General features: G+C 44.0%; 1 protein-coding gene across 2 annotated transcripts; it reads left to right on the top strand.

The window, feature by feature from the left end:
• The first annotated feature begins 14 nt into the window (after positions 1 to 14).
• Positions 15 to 14,975, top strand: SRD5A3 (steroid 5 alpha-reductase 3). 2 transcript variants are annotated; one of them, XM_081227360.1, is made up of 5 exons: positions 15 to 323; positions 7,656 to 7,798; positions 9,600 to 9,797; positions 13,188 to 13,322; positions 14,404 to 14,975. In XM_081227360.1, exons 1-5 carry the CDS (start codon positions 103 to 105, stop codon positions 14,661 to 14,663), a joined length of 957 nt encoding a protein of 318 aa, XP_081083486.1. In that variant the 5' UTR covers positions 15 to 102; the 3' UTR covers positions 14,664 to 14,975. The 2 variants fall into 2 exon arrangements, with proteins under 2 accessions (XP_081083486.1, XP_081083487.1); XM_081227361.1 differs by lacking the exon at positions 15 to 323 and adding an exon at positions 488 to 708.
• Positions 14,976 to 20,340: the final 5,365 nt, after the last annotated feature.

Here is a 20,340-nt window from a genome sequence, read left to right as displayed (position 1 = left end):
CACGTCCCGCCCGGCTGAGCCCGGCGCGCCGCGCTCGAGCGGCCGTTCCTCCGCCAACGGGTGCCGAGGGCCCGGGGAGCGCGGACGCCGGGCGTGCTGGCCATGGCTCCCTGGGCGGGGGCCGAACTCTCGGCGCTGAATCCGCTGCGTGCCGTGTGGCTCACGCTGGCCTCGGCCTTCCTGCTGACCCTACTGCTGCAGCTCGTGCCGTCCGGCCTGCTTCCGGGCTGCGCGCTCTTCCAGGACCTGATCCGCTATGGAAAAACCAAAGAAGGGGGGCCGTCGCGACCGGCCGCCTGTCGGGCCTTTGATGTCCCCAAGAGGTAACCGCGCCCGGGCGCGAGTCCTGGCTGCCTAGGCGCGGAGAGCCGGGGGCGCCCCGCTCGTGCAGCCGGCAGGGGGCAGCAGAGGCGTGCGCGGGGACGGCGGGGCCGGCGCGGCCGGCGCGGACCGGCCCGGGAGGCCCAGGCGAGCTCCTCGACGCGGCGCAACGCCGGCCAGCCCTCCGGCTCTGCCCGCGTCCGCTGCGTGGCCCTGGGGGCTGAATGCCGCGAGTGTCCGCCGACACCGAGGGTGCTGAGCCTCGCGCACCTTCGGAGGCGCAGAAACGTGAACTTCTCGCCCCAGGAACGTGAACTTCTGGCCGCACGTAGCCTTTCCTTCGGGGGAAATGGCAGCGCTTCCCAGTTTAGGCCCGGTCACCAGGCGGTAAATTAAAGTTTCCTTTGTCCCAAAATTCTCCTCTTTCCCCTCCCCTGCACGCTAGGGGCTCATAAGCTAACTTGAGGTCGCCGGAACTCACTAGAAATGAAGGCAGGCCCTCCTTTCGCGCCTCTGTGTCCCCTGTTTGTTTCCCAACTCTCAACAGTTAGGATGAAGGGTGAGACGCGGGTCACCAACTGGCGCCCACCTCCTTCGATCGCACTGACGCTCCTTACCCGCATCTCGGCAGGTGCCCCTGGAGAAATGTTGCCCAAGCTGGCACATTTTAGGCAAGCTTGGTCCCTAAGCCCCATTTGACTTTCAGCAGATTTCATAACTAAGTTCAACGAGATATTAAATCGTTAGGACTTCAATAGAATTCTTTCAGAAATTGTAAGGCTTGTTATAGTTTCGGTTTTTTGTTTGCTTTTCTTTAAATTCAGAACATTACCGGGAAGAGTCAGCCAAACACTGCTAGACGGTAGGAATATAGCAGTGGCTTTTCTTGGAGATATAGCCTAAGTTGGCGTTTAGGAAGGAATCTGGAGAAATGTGATAGGGTTTCTGATGTATTAAAACACCTTGGTTCTCACTTAAACCTCGCATAGGCGGTGCCCCAGGTCTGCAGACAAGAAAGGGTCTAAATAAACTTGGCTTCCCACTTTTGACTGTTGGAGAAATATTCATCAGGTATTAACACTGAGAAGCGAGCACTAGGTCATTCTGAGGAGAGGTAACGGGAATGAGGCTCTGGGAAGAAGTAGACGATTCACACACAGTGATTAAGCCTCCTATTTCTTAGAAGCTCTTTGTAAGCTAAAATTTCCGGTCATCCTATTTTTAATCAGGTTTTGAGTGTAGTACTTTTGTATTTCATAGCAGGGACATTCCTAGATTGTCTTTTTTTTTTTTTTTTTTTGCGATACACGGGCCTCTCACTGTTGTGGCCTCTCCCGTTGCGGAGCACAGGCTCCGGACGCACAGGGTTAGCGGCCATGGCTCACGGGCCCAGCCGCTCCACGGCATGTGGGATCTTCCCGGACCGGGGCACGAACCCGTGTCCCCTGCATCGGCAGGCGGACTCTCAACCACTGCGCCACCAGGGAAGCCCCAGATTGTCATTTTTTTAGTGTTACAAGGTGAAGAAAAAAATTCTTTTGAGAGTGTGAGTTCTAACAATTTATTTTCTAAATTTTAAAAAAGGTACTACTGTTTCTGGAGTAGAGGGCACATTTCAAATCATTTCCTGCACTTACCTGTTTCTTTGGCTCCTATACACTAGCTGTTACTACTCCGGTCTGTCATTATATTTGACAGCCAAGAAACAGATTTTGTACCTTTCCCTTACTCTTTACTACAAAATTGGTACTCTTTGGGCTCCTTGTAATTTCTACTATATTATGAAAGAATTTATGTGTTTTTCTTCTTCCAGAATTCTAGAACGGACCCTCCCATGGTGTTTTGTTTGGTCTTTTTTCTAAATTTAAACTAAATTTTCTTTTCATACTAGAGAAGGTGCAGCAAATCCAGACCAGTCATGAAAGGCAAAAATGTCTAGATGCTATATTTAAATATTTTTCCTTGTTCAGAATTCAGTAGTACTCTTAAAGGTGAAAATAACCTGTAATTTTTACACTTAGAAATAGGCAGCTGTATATCACGCTTCTGCACCCAAGAGCTTAGGTGAATTTGTTTGGGATTATTTTTTCCTAAAGAGGAAAGAATTAAACCTTAATTGAGTTCATGGAATGTTTGATTCCATTACCTCTGCCTGGTAGATTTCTTTTTTTTTTTTTTAATTAAGGTGATAGTTGCTTTTCTCGTTTTCTTTTGGTTCCTGGAGTTTTGTTTTTTGTTTTAATTTTTTTAAAAAATTCATTCTTTAAATTATTTTTTGCTGCATTGGGTCTTCGTTGCTGTGGGCGGGCTTTCTCTAGTTGCGGCTACTCTTCGTTGAGGTGCACAGGCTTCTCACTGCGATGGCTTCTCGTTGCGGAGCACGGTCTCTAGGCCTGCGGGCTTCAGTAGTTGTGGCACGCGGGTTCAGTAGTTGTCTCTTGCAGGCTCTAGAGCACAGGCTCAGTAGTTGTGGCATACGGGCCTAGTTGCTCCGTGGCATGTGGAATCTTCCCGGACCAGGGCTCGAACCCATGTTCCCTGCATTGGCAGGCGGATTCTTAACCCCTGTGCCAGCAGGGAAGCCCTTCCTGGAGTTTTGCTTTCCCAGTAAGTCTGAATAAATACATGACCTCGAACGTGAGTCACAATGCTCTTGACTTGCATAGTGTATATGGAAGTACTTCTGTTTCTAATATTTCAAAATGTTATAGAAACATTGCAATTGAATTGAGCTGTAGAGACAGAGAGAACCATCCAGACTTTCCCTACTAGGGTTCAGGGGTCCTAACCAGCAGTCCAGGGGATCTGTGGATAGAATTTGGGGCAAATTGGATTGGAAAAAATTACGTCTTTATTTCACTAACCTCTAGCTGAAATTCGGCACTTTCTTAATGATGAATGTAATCAACAAACCACAGTAGAATTAGCAATTCCTTCAATTTTGTGGCAAGTTTTTTAATGTTATATTAAAAATATTGAGGAGACCTCAAAACGTTATTTTCATCACTATAAGAATACTGTATTATCCTCCACTCTATCTTGTTATTTAATACATTAATTAAGAAGCACATATATCACAAATGTTTCTTAGTGGTTGTGTTACCTATATTTCAGCATAATTGGTTTCGTTTATCCCTATGTTTTTTAGGCATGTAGCCTTCACCAGACTGCCAAAGGAGTCCATGGAAGAAAAATGTCAGGAATCCCTGCTCTAGACTGTAAACTCCATATGTTTACATTTGTCTTGTTTGTTGCCATATCCTGGGCTCAATGCCTGATAATAATAAGGTCCTCGATCAGTGTTTTGAATGAATCAAAAAAAAAAGGTTTTAGGTTTAATTGGTTTGTTGATTAACTTGACTGCTTTCTCTGAGAGTAACTTTGGATGTGGTACCTTCTCTTTCATTCATTTAACCATTGTTTATAGAGTACTTACTATTGCCAGGAGCTATTCTAGGTTCCTTGGAGCCTTTGTTTTTGTAAAAAGATAAATATGTAAACAAATCTTGTAAAACAAGCAAAATAATTTCAGATGGTAATAAGTGCTTCAGAGGAAATCCAACCTGGTTACTTGATCATGAGCAAGATGGGGTAGCCAATGACAACACTGGAAAGGATGATCAGAAAGGGGCAGGGCCGGAGATGAGTTCATTTTGGGAGGCCAGGACAGACAGCGGGCCTTACAGACCATAGTGGAGGTTAGATTTTATTCTGAGTGTATGGAAAGCAGCTTTAGGATGGGGAAGGGGGCATGGCATTATGTGATTTATGTTTGAGAGGATGACTAGCCATTGTGTGGAGAAGACTGGGTAAGAGGCCGTAATGGTGCTCCAGGCAAGAGGTGGTGGTATGGATTAGAGTGTTAGCATAATAGCACCTGTTCTTCATACAGGTGGTGATGACATTAAAGCACTTGGCACAGGGCCAGGCCCCTCGTCAGAACTCAGGAACCATTGGTTTCCTTCCTTAGTTAAAACCTATAACTCCCCTTACTGGTCCTGGGATCAGTTCTTGCAATCAGCAAGTAGTGTTAGATCAGATATCTCCTGTCTCAGAACCATCTAGTGGCTTCCAGCTCACTCCCAGGAAGAGCCCAAGACCCTGTACAGTCTTGTCCCCACCACCTCACTGAGATCCTATCGTTTGCCCCCTTTGTGGCTCCAATCCAGTTTTCTGGGTCTCTCTGCTTGTTTTCTGTCCCCTCAGGGCCTTCGCCCTGTAGAGGCCTTTCCTCTACCTGGAAAGCTCTTCCCCCAAATAGCTAGATGGTTTATGCCCTCAGTTCCTATAATTCTGCTCAGGTATAACCTCCTCAACGAGCCCTGCCCTATCCACCCTGTTGAAAAGTATACTACTACCATCCCCAGCACTCCTTCGTCTCTTCCCAGCTTTCGTTTTCTTGTTAGCAATTATCACCTACTGACATGGTGTAAATTTTACTTCTGTGTGTAACCGTGAGTATAAGCTCCATGAGGACAGGAACTGTTGTCTTTTGTGTTCATTGCTATATCCCCAGAGCCTAGAGCAGTCCCTGGCTTATACTAAGCACCAAAATGTTTGTTAAGTCAGAGGAGTGCTTGCTCGGTGCCCAGCCCTGAGCTACCATAAGGGTCCCCATATCCCTGCTCCCAGGGGTTCACTTCAGTTAAGCAAAGTGCCAAGGGAGGAAAAAGAGGGTGAGCGTCTAGAAGAGAAGGAAGTAGAGTTTTCAGATCTGCTTTTGAGGCTAGAGCTGGGTCTTTTCAAAAAACAGATGTAACCACGAATAAAGAGTAGGACACGTTTCCTGTAGCAGGAAATCAGGCAAGCAAAACAAGAGATAGAATGTGCAAAATGTAGGAATAAGAAAAACAATCTTCCTGTGAATCAAAATCCCATCGCACAGCAAAATGTGGCTTAGCATCTTATATCAAACATTCTTGAGTAATTTGGTTGACTTATGGTTTGGTATAAATTGATACATGTAACATAGGGCTGGAAAAGCAGGTTCAGGCAAGTTTAGATCACATGAATAGGAGCACAGCCATGTGATTTAACTTCAGAGTCATCAGGGCTGAGTGTGGAGCCAAACACTACCACTTACTGCATGACCTTGGATAAGTAACTTAACCTTCTGAGCCTTAGTTTTCTCAGCTGCCGCATGTAAATATAATGCAAACTTGACAGTATTGTTAGGAAGATGAAATGAAATACTCTTTAACTGGTCTCCCCACAACTGGACGATTCTCTTTCCTTACCAGGGGGATTTTTTTTTAACTTAAAAAAGACCCAAACGAATGAACAATGCTCTCTCTCTCTTTTTTTTTTTGATTGTGATAAAATCAAATACATGACATACCATTTTCCACTTTAACCCTTTTTGCGTGTACAGCTCAGTGGCTTTAAGTACATTCACATTGTTGTGCAACCGTCACCACCGTCATCATCTCCAGAACTTTTCCATCAGCCAGAAGGATTTTTAAAACATAAAGTATTACTTCAGGTTGCTGTGTTCAGATGCCTTCCCATCCCACTTAAAAGCCAGTGTCCTTACAGGGCCCTGTAGGGTCTGCCCTTCCTTTTCATGCCTTAGCACCCTCCACACACGTGTCCTTTGTTGTGCCTCAGGGCCTTCGTGGTGGTTGTTTCCTCTGCCTAGAACATTCTTTCCTCAGAAATTCACAAAGGTTACTCATTCTAGCCAAGTGTCACTTCCAGAGAGGCCATCCTTGACCACTCACCCAGAATGGCCTCCCCTCTGCACCGTCTCTGCCCTCTCACCCAGCACTGGGCTAGATGTCTACAGGTTCATTTGCTGACTGTCTGCCGAAAGATAAACTTCATCATGGCAGTCACCTGCTCGGTTTGCTCCCTGCTGCGTCTCCAGCTCCAAGAACATCACCTAGCACGTTCTAAGTGCTCAGTAAATTTTTTTGAAAACATGAAGTAGGTAAAGCGGCTTAAAGTTGCTCCTCAGAAGCCGGCCCCTCCTCTTTCCATGGGAGCCTGCAGAGCACCTTGCAGCTGCCATTCTGCTCTGCTGGCTCAGACCAGAACTGGGCTGAGTTCTAGGAAGTGTGTCTTATGGAAGACCCTGGGAGGCAACCAAAGACCAGGGGCCCGGGGGTGGGGACAAGGGGGTAGACTTGACACTCATGCATGAACTTTATAGGAAACTAAGCTCTTGAGCCTAGAGAAGATGAATCCAGAATAACAGGACATCTCAGAGAGGACAGATCCAGTGATAGAATTTGTAACAGTAGTGGGGAGAATAAGTGGGTTGCTATGGAATGGTCAGCTTAGATCGGTGTTTGTCAGACGGGTTGTGGGCATAGTCTGGGGGACTGTGGGGTCTGGTACATACAAGCATATTCTGAATCAACTGGAAGGGTCCCTGAATCTACGTGTAATCCTATTGACTCCAGGCTGTCTTACTGCATCACAGATTAATGAGACAAGGAGGGCTTAATATAGATGTGATGCATTGAAGACCAGGGAAGGCCAGGTGACCTCCAGGCACCCTGCAGAGTCAGAAAGATTTTGCATCGATTTGATTAGAGAAAAATAGTAGAGGTATAGGTAAAGAGACCTCAAAAAACATGTTAGGCCCTGGTGCCATATTAGGTGATTCCTTTGCAGCAAACCAGCATAATCTTTCACGTTAAATTGACATTGCTAATTGCTAATTTCAACTTTTATTGGTTTTGTGGTTTTATTTATTTCATCCGTTACTATGTTGATTGCAAAATATGTATTGTATTTGTGTGAGAGCGGTAACCATCAGGAGTTGATAGCTAGTTTTATGAGTTAATATTTGTCATGTTATTATAAAAGTAATTTAGGTCAACATAATTTAAGAAAACACTGAATCAGAAGACCTTTAAGGTTTCTTGCAACCCTGAGAGCCTGTGGCTGTGCAAATCTTATGTAACAGTTGTATGGCTATTGCAGCAATATCACTTGAGATTTAGAAATCTTCCACAGATTTGGCTAGTGTTAGCACAATCTAGGCTGTCTCTGCCAGGCCCTGGGGCCCCCTATTTTTGAGTTTGAGCCCAATCCTGTTACCTGGAGATAAGAGAGAGAGCTAATTAACCCTACATCTAAGTTTAACAAGGTCATTCATGTTCTTGTTAACCTTAGGAAGCCTCTTTTTCTTTTTAGTTAACCAGCCCCATCATTTGAAAGGAAATTTCAAAAATCTGAACATCTGTAGGATTCAGGTTCTATTTAAAAAGCAAAGCTATACTTGCGGGATGGAGGAAAGAGGATAGGGAAACTAAAAATAGTCTTCCTGTATAAAGGCTTAAAGTGGATCCACTCTGATTATTACCTAACTTGTTTTCCCTTCGCAGGTATTTTTCTCACTTCTATATCATCTCAGTGCTGTGGAATGGCTTCCTGCTCTGGAGCCTTACTCAGTCTCTGTTTGTGGGAGCACCTTTTCCAAACTGGCTTCATCATTTACTCAGAATTCTTGGGGCTGCGCAATTCCGAGGTAACAACTCCTCTGGCTAATACCAACCATTGCATCCTGTTCCTGTCTGTCCTGCCTGCGGGAAGGTGTTCTCGGTATTTCATAGCCACTCTCAGCTTCTTGGCGGGACTGGGACGTGAAGGGTGGGGCAGAAAGGGTTCCGCGTGGATCACAGCCAGATGGCCAAGGGGAAGGCCCCAAGTCCTTCACTGAGATCATGGCAGAGCTGAGAGTCAGCTCTTCATCCCTGATTTCCCAGCAAGTGCTGTGCTGAACAGGACTGGCTGTTCTCCCTCTGATATTTTTAGTACTTTAGGATCCCTCAGGTTTGCCTTGAAACATTTATCGTATATATAGTTCCAACCACAATCATGCCTCTGGACTCTAGAAATTTGATAGAAAATTACTTTTTGATCACAGGTTAAAAATATTTGTTATGCTGTGAGGCTTTGGTTATATAAAAAAATTGACTGTAAATAGTTGTTGATCAGATGATTACAAAATAGCATTTAAATTTGCCTTACTGTGCCTTGAATAAAGGATACATAGAACAATTTAAAAGGTAAGGAATTGAAGGTAAAACCCATAAAGTGGCCTCAATTAATGTCAGGCATCAGGAGAGGGGCAGAATTAGAAACAAATTGTTCTGGTGCTATCTCTGTCCTTCGTTCCAGCAGCCAAACCGCTGGCTTCCTAGGAACAATCCTTTTCTGTATAACCAGAGGAACTTGTTGCAAAAGATGACAGAAAGAAAAAGCTATGCAGATCCTACTTGGGAGGGGAAGATACCTCGGCGAATCCCACTTCACCCATTAAAGCTTTACCTCTTCATTTGCTTACTGGGGGGCTGGCTGGGGTTCTAATATTTGAAGGGTGGTTGTGAGGAGTTGTATTTGGTTGTTTGTTTTATCCTATTCCTGAAGAGTTAGAACTAGGTTTCACTACATTTAAAAGAGAAAAGCAGGCAAAGCCAATCTGTGTGATAGAAGTCTCCATAGAGCGTACCCGTGGGAGGGTGCGGGGAGGGGCAGTGTCTAGAGGGGAGCACGAGGTGCTGGTTGTGCTCTGTTTCTTGATGTAGGGGCTGGTCGTACGGGTGGGATGGGCTGGTGTACTTTGAAAAAATTCATTAGGCTGTGTCCTTACTGTATTTTTATGATGTGTGTGATAACATTTTTTTTTAAATTCTAGATTTTATGTCATTTTAAAAACCAGCATTTCTTCTGACTTCTCTTGAGGCAGAGGGGTGAGAGGCAGATAGGAAGATAGATCTCAAGGCTCACAGTCCCCCAAAAGTATAATCTCTCTTTTTTTTTTAATATGGAAAGAAATGCATAACTCTTCCTGTCTCTGTTCCCATCCCCCTTTCTGCTTCTGTATATGCCTGTGTCTCTTCTCCCCTGCTGACCTCAGGGATCCCACCAGGAGTCCTTGCTCAGAGGTCATCCAGGAACTCTTCCTGACTATCTTCAAATGGGGATTAGTGCCAGGGACCAGCGACCATGGAGTTTGGGTTCTGAGAGCACGGATCCCTTCACAGCCACGTAACCCAGAAGGCTTCCACATCACAGAGTAGAGTCAGGAGGCCTGAGTCTGTCTCGGCTCTGTCACTAGCTTACTGTGTAACTTTGAGCCAAATGCCTTGACTTCACCTGGCTCACTCCCTCATTGCCAAAAAAAAGGAGGTGTTAGACTGGATGATATCTACGGCCCTTTCCTAGCTCTGATCTTGTTTAATACCCTGTTTAACAGTAGGGGAAATCATAACTTTGGATTAGTCCTGGAGAGAGAGATGCTGAGTGTGTTCCATTCTGAATTGTAGGGGATGAGCTCGTGCTGTCTGCGTTCTTAGTACTAGTATTTCTGTGGCTACACAGCCTACGAAGACTCTTCGAGTGCTTCTATGTCAGTGTCTTCTCCAATGCCATGATTCACGTCGTGCAGTACTGTTTTGGACTTGTCTACTATGTCCTTGTTGGCCTAACTGTGTTGAGCCAAGTGCCAATGGACGGCAGGAATGGTGAGTGGTTGCTGGGGTCTGTCAGCTGAGTCACTGGGTATATGAGGGACTCTGGGTGAAGCATTCCACCAAGCATTATGGAAGTTAGGAAGTAGGAGGCCTGCCCAGTTCACTTTGCATTTGAGGAGTTTGGGCTCTGATTGTAGCTTTAAAAAGTCAACATGCCCAAGGGTGTCTAGGAGATGCACATCACATTAACCATAACTGCTAAAACCTGAGAGATACCAACGTAAGCAGCAATGCCTTCAGTAAAGGGAATAAAGTGCAAAGTCTTCAGGAGGCCTGGTTTAGGGATGAAGAAGTGGGATGTGGGGTTTCCATCAATGGGATTGAAGTCAGTGAACTTCTGCGGAGTTAGTCTGGAAAGAAAGAAGCAGTGTGGTCAAGAGTAGAACAGGAAGCAGGGGAACACACTGGAACAGGAGAAAGGGTCAGCAAGCCAAGCTGCCTCACCAAAGCCTCATCATCCAGGGGTGGAGGGGTGGAGGGGTGAGGGATGAGGGCGGGGAAGGGAAAGTTGTTGTGCAGGGTGAAATCATGGAATACCAGAGGAGGAAAGGGTGGCCTGAGCTCTTGGTGAGTAGTTGGGATTTGAAGAGGAGGTAGGGAGCCATTTTGTTGCTATTTTGTTTTTGTGATTGTTCCTGTTGTAACAAAGCTTATTTCAAGTGAGGCAGCCTGAGCGGAGAGGACAAAAGAGTACTGTGGTAAATCAAAATTGTGCCTTAACACTTCTGAGCTCTCACTAGCCAGGAAGAGGGAAGCAAAATCATGACTTTGTTTATGAGGAGGAAATGAAATGTGATTTGGGGGTTGGGGGAGAGGGAGGATTGGATATCTGACATATCTGACCATCGTTTTTGTAAAAACAGTGCATGCTTATCATAAAGAATTCAAGTCATTTTGGGTGATGGAAATGAGTTTTCTAGTGCTGAGCTTAACTTCATCTCGCACCCTTGGTATCCGTCAGCCCACACGCTCTAGAGTAGGTCCTTCACAGCTGTTTTCTCTAAGCCCAAGTCTCCCTGTTGCCTAAAGCTGCCCTATCCCTCCTTGTAAATTGAGCCCATGGTCTGGATATTTCCAGTACTCAGTGAGTGAGCTGTCTCCTCAGGTTTGATTTCAGTGTCAAGTGCCCCTTGATTGGCCTGCCTCTCTGTTGCTGTAGGACAGCCCGTGGCCTCCATGGCGCAAGGAACGATTTTAAAGTATGACTTATTGACACTCTTTCTCAATTCCTGAGTTGTTTATTGGCTCCAGCCACTCGGTTAGCATCTCTCCATCTAATTTCTCTGAACGTAAGTCAGTTTTTCCTCCCTGAGCTTTCGGCTGTGGCATCCTTGTGCATCCCATGTCACGGTTTGAGCCGTCATTCCTGGAGAACAGTCCGAGGTTTTTACCCAAAGGAGCTTTCCAAAGCACTTTGGTAACCCATTAGCTTGCAGTCTGTTAGCATTACATATCTCTCCTGGAGTTTCCTCTGCTGGCTGGACCCCAACTTCCACCTTCCTTCCTGTATAAGAAGTCAAGGAAAGGCTGCTGAGACACCCACAAAATAGCTTCTGGACACTCCTTTCTGAAGTTTTCTGAAACTTGTGTTTCACCTACCTGTCCTTCAAGAGGTCATCTGGGACAGTATGGGGAGGACTTGTTTCAGGAATTCATTGGAAGAGAACACACTGGGGCATTTGCCAGCTGCAGAGTCTGATAGAAATGACAGGGGCTTTGGCGTCAGATGGGCCTGAGTCTGAATTCTGGCTTATTAACTTCTCAGAGCCTCAGAACCTTCATCTGGAATTAGGGACATATACTGATTTCAGAGGGTTCTTGTGAAAGTGGAAAGAAAGTGTATCTGTAAACTACCCAGATCTTCACATCTCCTTGCCTTCAGAATCTAGAGGGTCCACCCCCAGTCCCTCTCCATTACATTGTTCTGTTGTTTTTTCTTCAGAGTACCATCTGTACCTTAAATTATCTTGGTTATTGATTTTTTTACTTGTTTCATCTCTTGCTACTAGAGTGTGAGTTCATGAGGACTGGGATCTGACCTGACTTACCCACTGCTTTATCCCTCGTGAGAGATGCCACGCTCAGTAGACACTCAATAAGGAACGAATGAATAAATGAATAATTAAATACTACACAGATTAGACCCTCAGTAAAAAGCCTTCCTCCTGCCTCCCCTTTCCTGTATCATAACTTACTCTTAAAATTTTTTTTTCTCTGCCTTTAGAGTAGGTGACTTGGCTGTAACATGAACTCTCAGACACTTGCTTCAACTTTTAATCCTGTGGTGACTTGCTCTTATAGCCCTCTGATTTAAAACTATTTTTCATATTCTGTTTATTTTTAACTTATAAAATTATAACTACTTAGTTAAATGGCTAAACTTAGTCAGCATTAAGAGACTACGGTAGATTATTTAGAGAAAGCAAGTTTTTAAAAGAAATTAACACAATTAGATTTTGGTGGACTGTCATTAGTCATTAGCTGTCATCAGCTGAGTCCTGCCTCCAGGTACCCATATGGAATAGCTTGATCCTTGGTTCTCCTACCTGAATCAAATTTATAGGGGCTCCCTCTTGGCTGCAGAGCCTCCGGCTCTTCCCCGTTGTCAATGGACAGCTTTGTTTTTTCAGTCAAATCCCTGACTAGCCTCACTGCTTCCTGCTCAACATAGAGAAGTCCTTAATTTGTTTTTCTAATGCCAGTCCTTAGAAAACCTGCATTCTTCCCGTCTTCTTGGTAGCTGGAGAAGAAAGAAGATGAAACTTTTGAGTGTTTCTACTCCTGAAACGAAATCTCTCTGACTAGGTTCTCTTTAATCAGAAAGGGATACTGTTTTGGTCTTTATCTTGCAGTTTCCATTTCTCCTCTTTTTGAGAAGTTCCACTGTTAGCCTTTACTTCCAGTGATTTTCTTCATTGGCCCGAGCCAGTCAAGTCAGCATTAAAGGTTTCCTTAGAAATGGCTCGGGATGAGATCCTTTAGGAAGTGTTTTTCTGACAGACTGTAAGAAAGAGGACATAAAACCAGGCTTAGAAATAAACATGTGAAGTAGTCTCACTACACAAGAGTACATCACCAGAGTGGGAGACAGGGCTGACCCCTGTGCTTGAAGCACTTGAAGAAGGAGCAAGAGAATGTGTTGATACGGAATTCTCTGCCAGGGGCCCCTGAATCTGCCCCTGGCTGAGGAGCACACCTCCCTCATCCACAGGGATGCTGTTCTCCCCTCTGTACTTGGGAAATTGTAGCAGGATGATTTTCTAGTCGTGAAGAACAGAATAAGTAGGTAATGGTGTTCTACTGATTATATGATTTTTTTTAATGCTCTGAGCCTCTGAAATTTTGCAGATTTGGCTAATAAGATAATTCTTATTTCTGTAGTCTATGTGATAGGGAAAAATCTCTTGATGCAAGCTCGGTGGTTCCATATCCTCGGAATGATGATGTTCATCTGGTCATCTGTCCATCAGTATAAGTGTCATGTCATTCTCGGCAATCTCAGGAAAAATAAAGCAGGTGAGATATCTTTTAGAACCACTGCATGTGGATTTTAGCCCTCAGAAGTTAGGTGTACATATTCCTTCTCTCTTTTCTTTCCCATCCTAATTAGTTGACTAATGTATCAAATGCTCTTTTTTTTTCTTGCGGTACACGGGCCTCTCACCATTGTGGCCTCTCCCGTTGTGGAGCACAGGTTCCGGACGCACAGGGTCAGCGGCCATGGCTCACGGGCCTAGCCGCTCCGCGGCATGTGGGATCTTCCCAGACCGGGGCACGAACCCGTGTGCCCTGCATCAGCAGGTGGACTCTCAACCACTGCGCCACCAGGGAAGCCCTCAAATGCTCATTTTTGACAAGACTCTCTGGGTCTTGATCTTCCCATCTGTAAAATGAGAGCATTTTACTGAAAGACCTCCCTGGCACCATCTAGCCCTGACATTCTATGACTCTATTCTGTGCCCACGTTTTGGGGCCTACACTGCATATATGTGTCTAACCAGTATGTGAGCCCTAGTATTACTGTGCCAAGTTAGTATCATTCCAGCTAAAGCAAAAAAACCTTGACTCTTTAGTTAACTTGTGTTGACTTATCACAGGTACAGTTTTTATTAGACTTTTTGAAATATTAAAAATGGAATAGTACTATGCACCATTTATCAAGTGCTTACTTTGTGCCGGCCCTGTTCTGAGTGCTTTATATGTAACTTCACAGTACTCGCTTTAGGCAGGTACAGTCTTATCCTCATTTTATAGATGAGGAAAGAGAGGCACGGAGAGGTTAAGCAACTTATCTAAAGTTACACAGCTTGTAAGTGGCAGAGCTAGGATTTGAACTCATGCAGTCTGACTCTGGAGTCTGAGCTCTTAATAGCTTGGAGGATTGTTGGAGAAACTTACTTACAGTTGTTAGTATAACCTCAGCATGTGACTTTTTAATATGTAGTAGAATGACAATGGAGGTGTGACAGGATGGTGGTTTGTACAGGTCTGTGACACCTTTTCCTAAATAAGTTTTATAAATTATTTGGAGGGTGAAGTGGTAAAACTTTGTTTTGGCAACTTCAAATGTTCAGGGTATCTTCTTTTTCCATTTTAGGAATGGTCATTCACTGTAACCACCGAATCCCTTTTGGAGACTGGTTTGAATATGTTTCTTCCCCTAACTACTTGGCAGAGCTGATGATCTACATTTCCATGGCTGTCACCTTTGGTTTCCACAACTTAACTTGGTGGCTCGTGGTAACATACGTCTTCTTCAACCAGGCTCTGTCTGCTTTCCTCAGCCACAAATTCTACAAAAGCAAATTCGTCTCCTACCCGAAGCACAGGAAAGCTTTCCTTCCATTTCTGTTTTAAGATAATCTCAGTTATGAGGAATGCACACCAGGTGACAGTTCCAATTCCCAAGGACAATGAAGTCTAGAAACCAAAGTACAATTTCTGTACAACTGTTTGAAACTCTCTGGTCCATTTCTGTTACCAGAAGTCTTCAGTGCATGAGCAAAGCAATACCGCTCAAGAAAATGAGTCTTGGGACTTCCCTGGCAGTCCAATGGTTAAGGCTCCGCACTTCCACTGTGGAGGGGCATGGGTTCGATCCCTGGTTGGGGAACTAAGATCTCACTTGCTGCTCAGCATGGCAAAATAAATAAAATTTTTTTAAACAATGGAAGAAATTGAGTCTTCAGAGAAGAAATACTTCTGGCAGACCTAGGAGTGCTATGTCTGCTTTCTAAGATGCTTTATAAAAGGAACCAAGTGCTAAAAAGTAGATGAGACTTTTCCAAGCTGCTTCAAAAACAAACTAATCAAGAATATACAAACAGCTTCAAACAAACACTTACACACACAATGGAAGAGATAAGGTCATCTGTGGCTTTGTTTTTGCTACAGACAAATGAACTAGACTACACAATAAGCAATACAGCAGATGCTAAGTAACTGCTTGTTGCATATCAGTCCAAGCTGAATAGCCTCTGAAAATAACAACAATGTATAATTTCACACCAATGGATTCTGGGAAAAGTGAGTTTATTGAAGTTAGCTTATACTTATTACCACAAAGATTTCCGGCTATGTAACCATCAATAGTCATTTCACTCTCAAATCATAGCCTAACAAAGTTTGAAACCTCTTCTATTTAATATTTTTGACATCCCTTTATAGGGAGTACCTTAAAAGTGTAAGCATCTGAAATGAAATATTTTTATATTTATGCATAAAAAACCTTCATGAATGGAACCGACTTACACTCGGTATTGGATAGTGCTGTAGCCTCATTCATATGTAGTTATTCAAATTGGATTAATGTCTGCCTGAGTGTATTTTAACTAATAGAATGAATCTGAAGATATTTAAAAATGAAGTTTACACTTAAGATAGCTTATGTTAAAGAAAATATCCATGATTAAATCAAGTGGATATAACTGCATGGTGTGAAAGTAGAAAAAAATACTATAGCCTGAGCAACGCAGTAAAAAACTGCACATTCATGCAGCGTAAGATTTACTGGCTTATTGGCTGAGGTATTAACTTTTTTCCTTTTATACAGATATCTTCTTATAGTCTACTAGGTACTAAAGTTTTACACTAAGATGTACCATGCTATGGGGGAAAGCACCTCATTATTAACCAGACACGCATGGAAGGCACAGTCTAAGAATATCCTCCCCACCTGCATCTCTGGAGTAGTAAACCGAAGCTGGTAAACAGATTCTTTTTAACCCAACTTTCAATATATGTATATCAGCACATTTTCTAAAGTTCTTAAATTTCTGAAGTAGCATTTTCTCCCCAATAAAATACCACTTCCATCAGCTGTTCCATCTAATAAATGGCATATTCATTTCATTTATCATTTAGATTTGCCATCCTCAGGACCGGGACTCAGGAACAAAACTTTCTACACCAGAAATGTAAAGCATATTGCATTTTGGTCTTAATTTCCACACAAATGGCATAAATAATTTTAGCATATTATTGGGGGAGAAAAATGTATTTTGCTTTAGCATATGGTTTTATACTAGGTTAGACTAGGAATTTGTCTGCTGTTCTGAAATTTCATTGTACTTTTAAGTAAAATAATGAGTATTCCCTGTGAAGAAGCCTGTCGGGCCATGAGAGAGGGTTCCCAGTCAGCTCTGTGCTCCCCATGTTCTTGCCATCCTTCTCATGCTTCTCCTGTCTTCTACTCTCCCTCCCCCTTCCTTGCCCAAACATTGCATTTCTAGGTGAAGACAGAAAAGGAAGTAGTGATGTCCTCAGAGGGGCTCCGAACAAAGTTGTGTGGTCTTTGAAGAAAGCTCAGTCGTGGAGAATAATTGAGAATTGTGCTTGCAAGATCACCGTCAACGTTGCTCTTTGTGCTGGTAAAAATAGCCCATGTGCCTAAAGGGAGAACACCAGAGAGAGTCTGCAGATTCTTCACATGGATAATCCAGAAATAGCTTGGGGCTGGAGATTCTTGATTTTCCTATTGGCTTAGTTGAATAGCTTTACCCTTTAATTTTCTGTTACTATTAAGTTCGGGAAAATGATACCGAACTACCTCATGACCGCATTCCCTGGATTAGCTACTGACTGTAAAAGTGTGCTGAGGGCTTCCCTGGTGGCGCAGTGGTTGAGAGTCCACCTGCCGATGCAAGGGACGCGGGTTCGTGCTCTGGTCCGGGAAGATCACACATGTCGCAGAGCAGCTGGGCCCATGAGCCACGGCCACTAAGCCTGCGCGTCCAGAGCCTGTGCCCTGCAACGGGAGAGGCTACAACAGTGAGAGGCCTGCGTACCGCAAAAAAAAGTGTGCTGAAAATAGCCTTTATTTTTAAGTCTCCAAGTTGTAGCTCATCCTCTATACTACATTTGCTTTCAGTAGCATGGATTATTTTGTCTCCACAAAGCTTTGTTCTGTATTATGTTTTTAAGTCAATGAGTGGTTATTGCTAGAATTCCTATCCCCAAAAAAGCCTTTGCTGGTACTTAATGGGAGCTTAATGGATAGTTTAAGGAGACTGTAAACATTTGCATAACTGAAGTTACCTGAAAATTCAAAGACCATTGATAAGTAACATATCTCAAAATGAACTGTTGTATTAAAGGTCTTAAAATAGTAAATGAGCAAGTATAGGGCTTCCCTGGTGGCACAGTGGTTGAGAGTCCGCCTGCCGATGCAGGGGACACGGGTTCGTGCCCCGGTCCGGGAAGATCCCATATGCCGCAGAGTGGCTGGGCCCGTGAGCCATGGCTGCTGAGCCTGCGCGTCTGGAGCCTGTGCGCCGCAATGGGAAAGGCCACAACAGTGAGAGGCCCGCGTACCGCAAAAAAAAAAAAATAGAAAAATAGTAAATGAGCAAGTAGAAATTTTTTACACCTATCTAAGCAATTTCTGTCCACTTGCTTACATTGCTTATCAGAAAAAAAAATATTCAGCTGATTTTTATCAGTGTCTTACATTAGTCTAACTTTCTAAGATTTTTCTGATAAATGGACAAGAAACAGTGGAGGTGGCAGTGACCCCTAAGTAATTCACGTGATGCATACTTCATCATTTTTCTCAAGTACCAATGATCTAGAAAGCCATATATTGGTTTTGGGGAAACAGAGAGCTACTCTGCACATAATATCAGGTCTCTTCCTTCAAAAAGACTCTGAACACTTGAAATGCTTAGAGGACAAAAGAACACGAGATTTCTCTACAGAAAGACAAATCTGCCTCCTGAGCCTAGCCCTCTGGGTAAAGCCTCATAGCACATGTGCAGTTTTTATCAGGGCTCCTTGGTCTACATAGCATCTTCGTGTGAATTAGATAAGTCGTTACTCTAGAACATCCCCACAAGAGCAGAGCATGAACCTTTGTGGACACAAAAGGCAGCTGATGATAGGACTGCAGCTCAGTGAGCAGAGCTTGAGCTGGATCTCAGCCCACTCACCCTTTAGCCTGCGGTCCTTTGTGCAGTGCACAGACTGCACAACCTTCCAGAGAGACCCTGCTCATTGTGCTGCCTGTCTGTCTGCAGATTCTGTTCACTCTTGAAGAAAACAAAACTTGATTTCATGGAATCATCTCACTGAGAAAGACCATAAGAATTAAACTAGGAGAAGGGGAAGTAAGCACTCCATGCGAAACATCTCTGCTTCCACACACTAAAAGAGGAGTCTGGTGGTTAACAGGTAAGTGACCCTCAAACAGTAGAATGTCCAGATGCTAGGATGCTGGCCCCAAGTAGAGAGAATATTTTGCTTCTCTGATTACCAGCTCCTGTCTTGCCAGCTTATTGTTCTAGTACAGCAACTCCAAGTCTTTCCACCCCATTGGGACCTCCAGTCTGTCGATAGAACGTCGTCCTTCACCTTTTCTAAGTCATATCTCCTTACCCTGCTTAAGTGGATCACTCTAATCATTCTTTGTATATATTCCCAACTCTCTTGCCTCCCCACATTTTGCTTCTTCCTGGTGGTTTAACCAAGGCACACCCCTGGTTAAATTCAACCCTCCTTCCTTGGTGTGTGCACCTATGCAACCGAACTGTGGCTGGAGAAACACTGTCCACCAACATCCCCCTTCGAATTCATGGCCGTTAACCTCAAGTGGTGTTCACTGCTGCAGTCATACTAAACTTCCCCAGTCCGTTCACTCTCCCACTCTGCTGACCGTCACATCCCTGTCCTCAGGAAAATGAAGCTGCTGGAAGACAGCTTCCACCATTACCACCACTACCTCCACCCACCTAAGCATTTGTGTATTTATGTTGTCTGCCCTCGTTACTATTGAAGGATACTTTCTTTTTAAAAGAGGATGTGTAATCATGATTCTCACACAAATATAAAATGAATGCGTGCCAGAGATTTTATTGAACTCATAATGAAGGAACTAGTAAGATGTTAGAACCAGTACCGAGAGTCTTACAAAGTTCACTTTGTAAGACTTTGCAACTTTGTTACAAAGTTGCAAAATAGCTCAAAGATGAGGTGCAGATAACCTGAGGAGTGTGCTAGACAGGGCACCAGTAATATTTTTTGCTCATTTCAAACTCATTTACAGTTTTTTCCTGAGACTAAACAATCTCTCTGGGTTTCTACTCAAAGCTAGGCCCTCTACTTGGGCACTAGAGTCTACCTAAGGACATTGGTTAGCCATTCTTCCTCCTACTAAATCAGCAAAGTTTTGCCATTTCTCAATTTTCCCATCAGCAGAAAAATACCTTTTTAAAACCTAACCCCATTGCCCTCACCAGATACCACCTGATTTTTCTGGTGGCTTTGCAGCAAAACTAGAAAGAGTTACTTTGTTCTTACTAGCTCCAGTTCTTTTTCTCTCACTGCTAAACCCATTCCAGTCACTCTCCAGACCTCATGACTCAACTGACACTGCTCTTGAAAGTCCATGCTAAATCCAGCGGTCACTTCTCAGTATTCATACCAACACAGCAGTGGTGCTCTGCCACTTCACCTTGATACACTTCCTTTAATTGACTCCAAGACTCCACACACACTGAGTTTTCCCCCCTACCTCTCTGGCTAGTCCTTCCCAGGTTTCTCTACAATTCCTTCTCTCTATCCTGACTTCTGAATGTAGGAATATGCCAATTCCCAGTTCTTGGTCCCTTGGTGCCTCTATCTTTAGATGGTGATCTCATACAGTCTCATGACTTTAAATACTTTTTGTATACTGACAACTTCTAAATATATATATCCAGCCTAAACATCATTCCCCAACTCTAGACTCTCATGTCCAATTTCCTGCTTAATGTCTCTACTTGGTGTGTAGTAGATATCTTGATAGATGTGATTAAATGTGAATTTCTGATTTTCCTCATCCCCACACCTGATCCTCCTACAGTCTTCCCATTTCTTTATTACTCAGACCGAAAATGATGAGGTCTTCCTTGACTCTTCTCTTTCTCTCATGCCCCGCAGACCAATCAATGGTTCTACATCCAGAAGTCATCCCTGTTACATTAACTCTATGAGCTACCATCTTGATTGTAGCCGCCATCATTTCTTGCCTGATTTACTGCCCAGACTCATAATTGGTGTC

The sequence above is a fragment of the Mesoplodon bidens genome (assembly GCF_964165515.1).
Source record: "Mesoplodon bidens genome assembly, chromosome: 1".
NCBI classification, from domain to species: domain Eukaryota; kingdom Metazoa; phylum Chordata; class Mammalia; order Artiodactyla; family Ziphiidae; genus Mesoplodon; species Mesoplodon bidens.
This window is presented reverse-complemented; position numbering and strand designations above follow the sequence as displayed.

Bases quoted from the DNA above. Each gene is read 5' to 3' on its own strand.
- SRD5A3 (XM_081227360.1), top strand. From the start codon at position 103: ATGGCTCCCTGGGCGGGGGCCGAACTCTCGGCGCTGAATCCGCTGCGT. The intron at 9,798-13,187 runs GTGAGTGGTTGC...TTATTTCTGTAG, and splicing joins GCCAATGGACGGCAGGAATG to TCTATGTGATAGGGAAAAAT. The intron at 13,323-14,403 runs GTGAGATATCTT...TTTCCATTTTAG, and splicing joins TCTCAGGAAAAATAAAGCAG to GAATGGTCATTCACTGTAAC.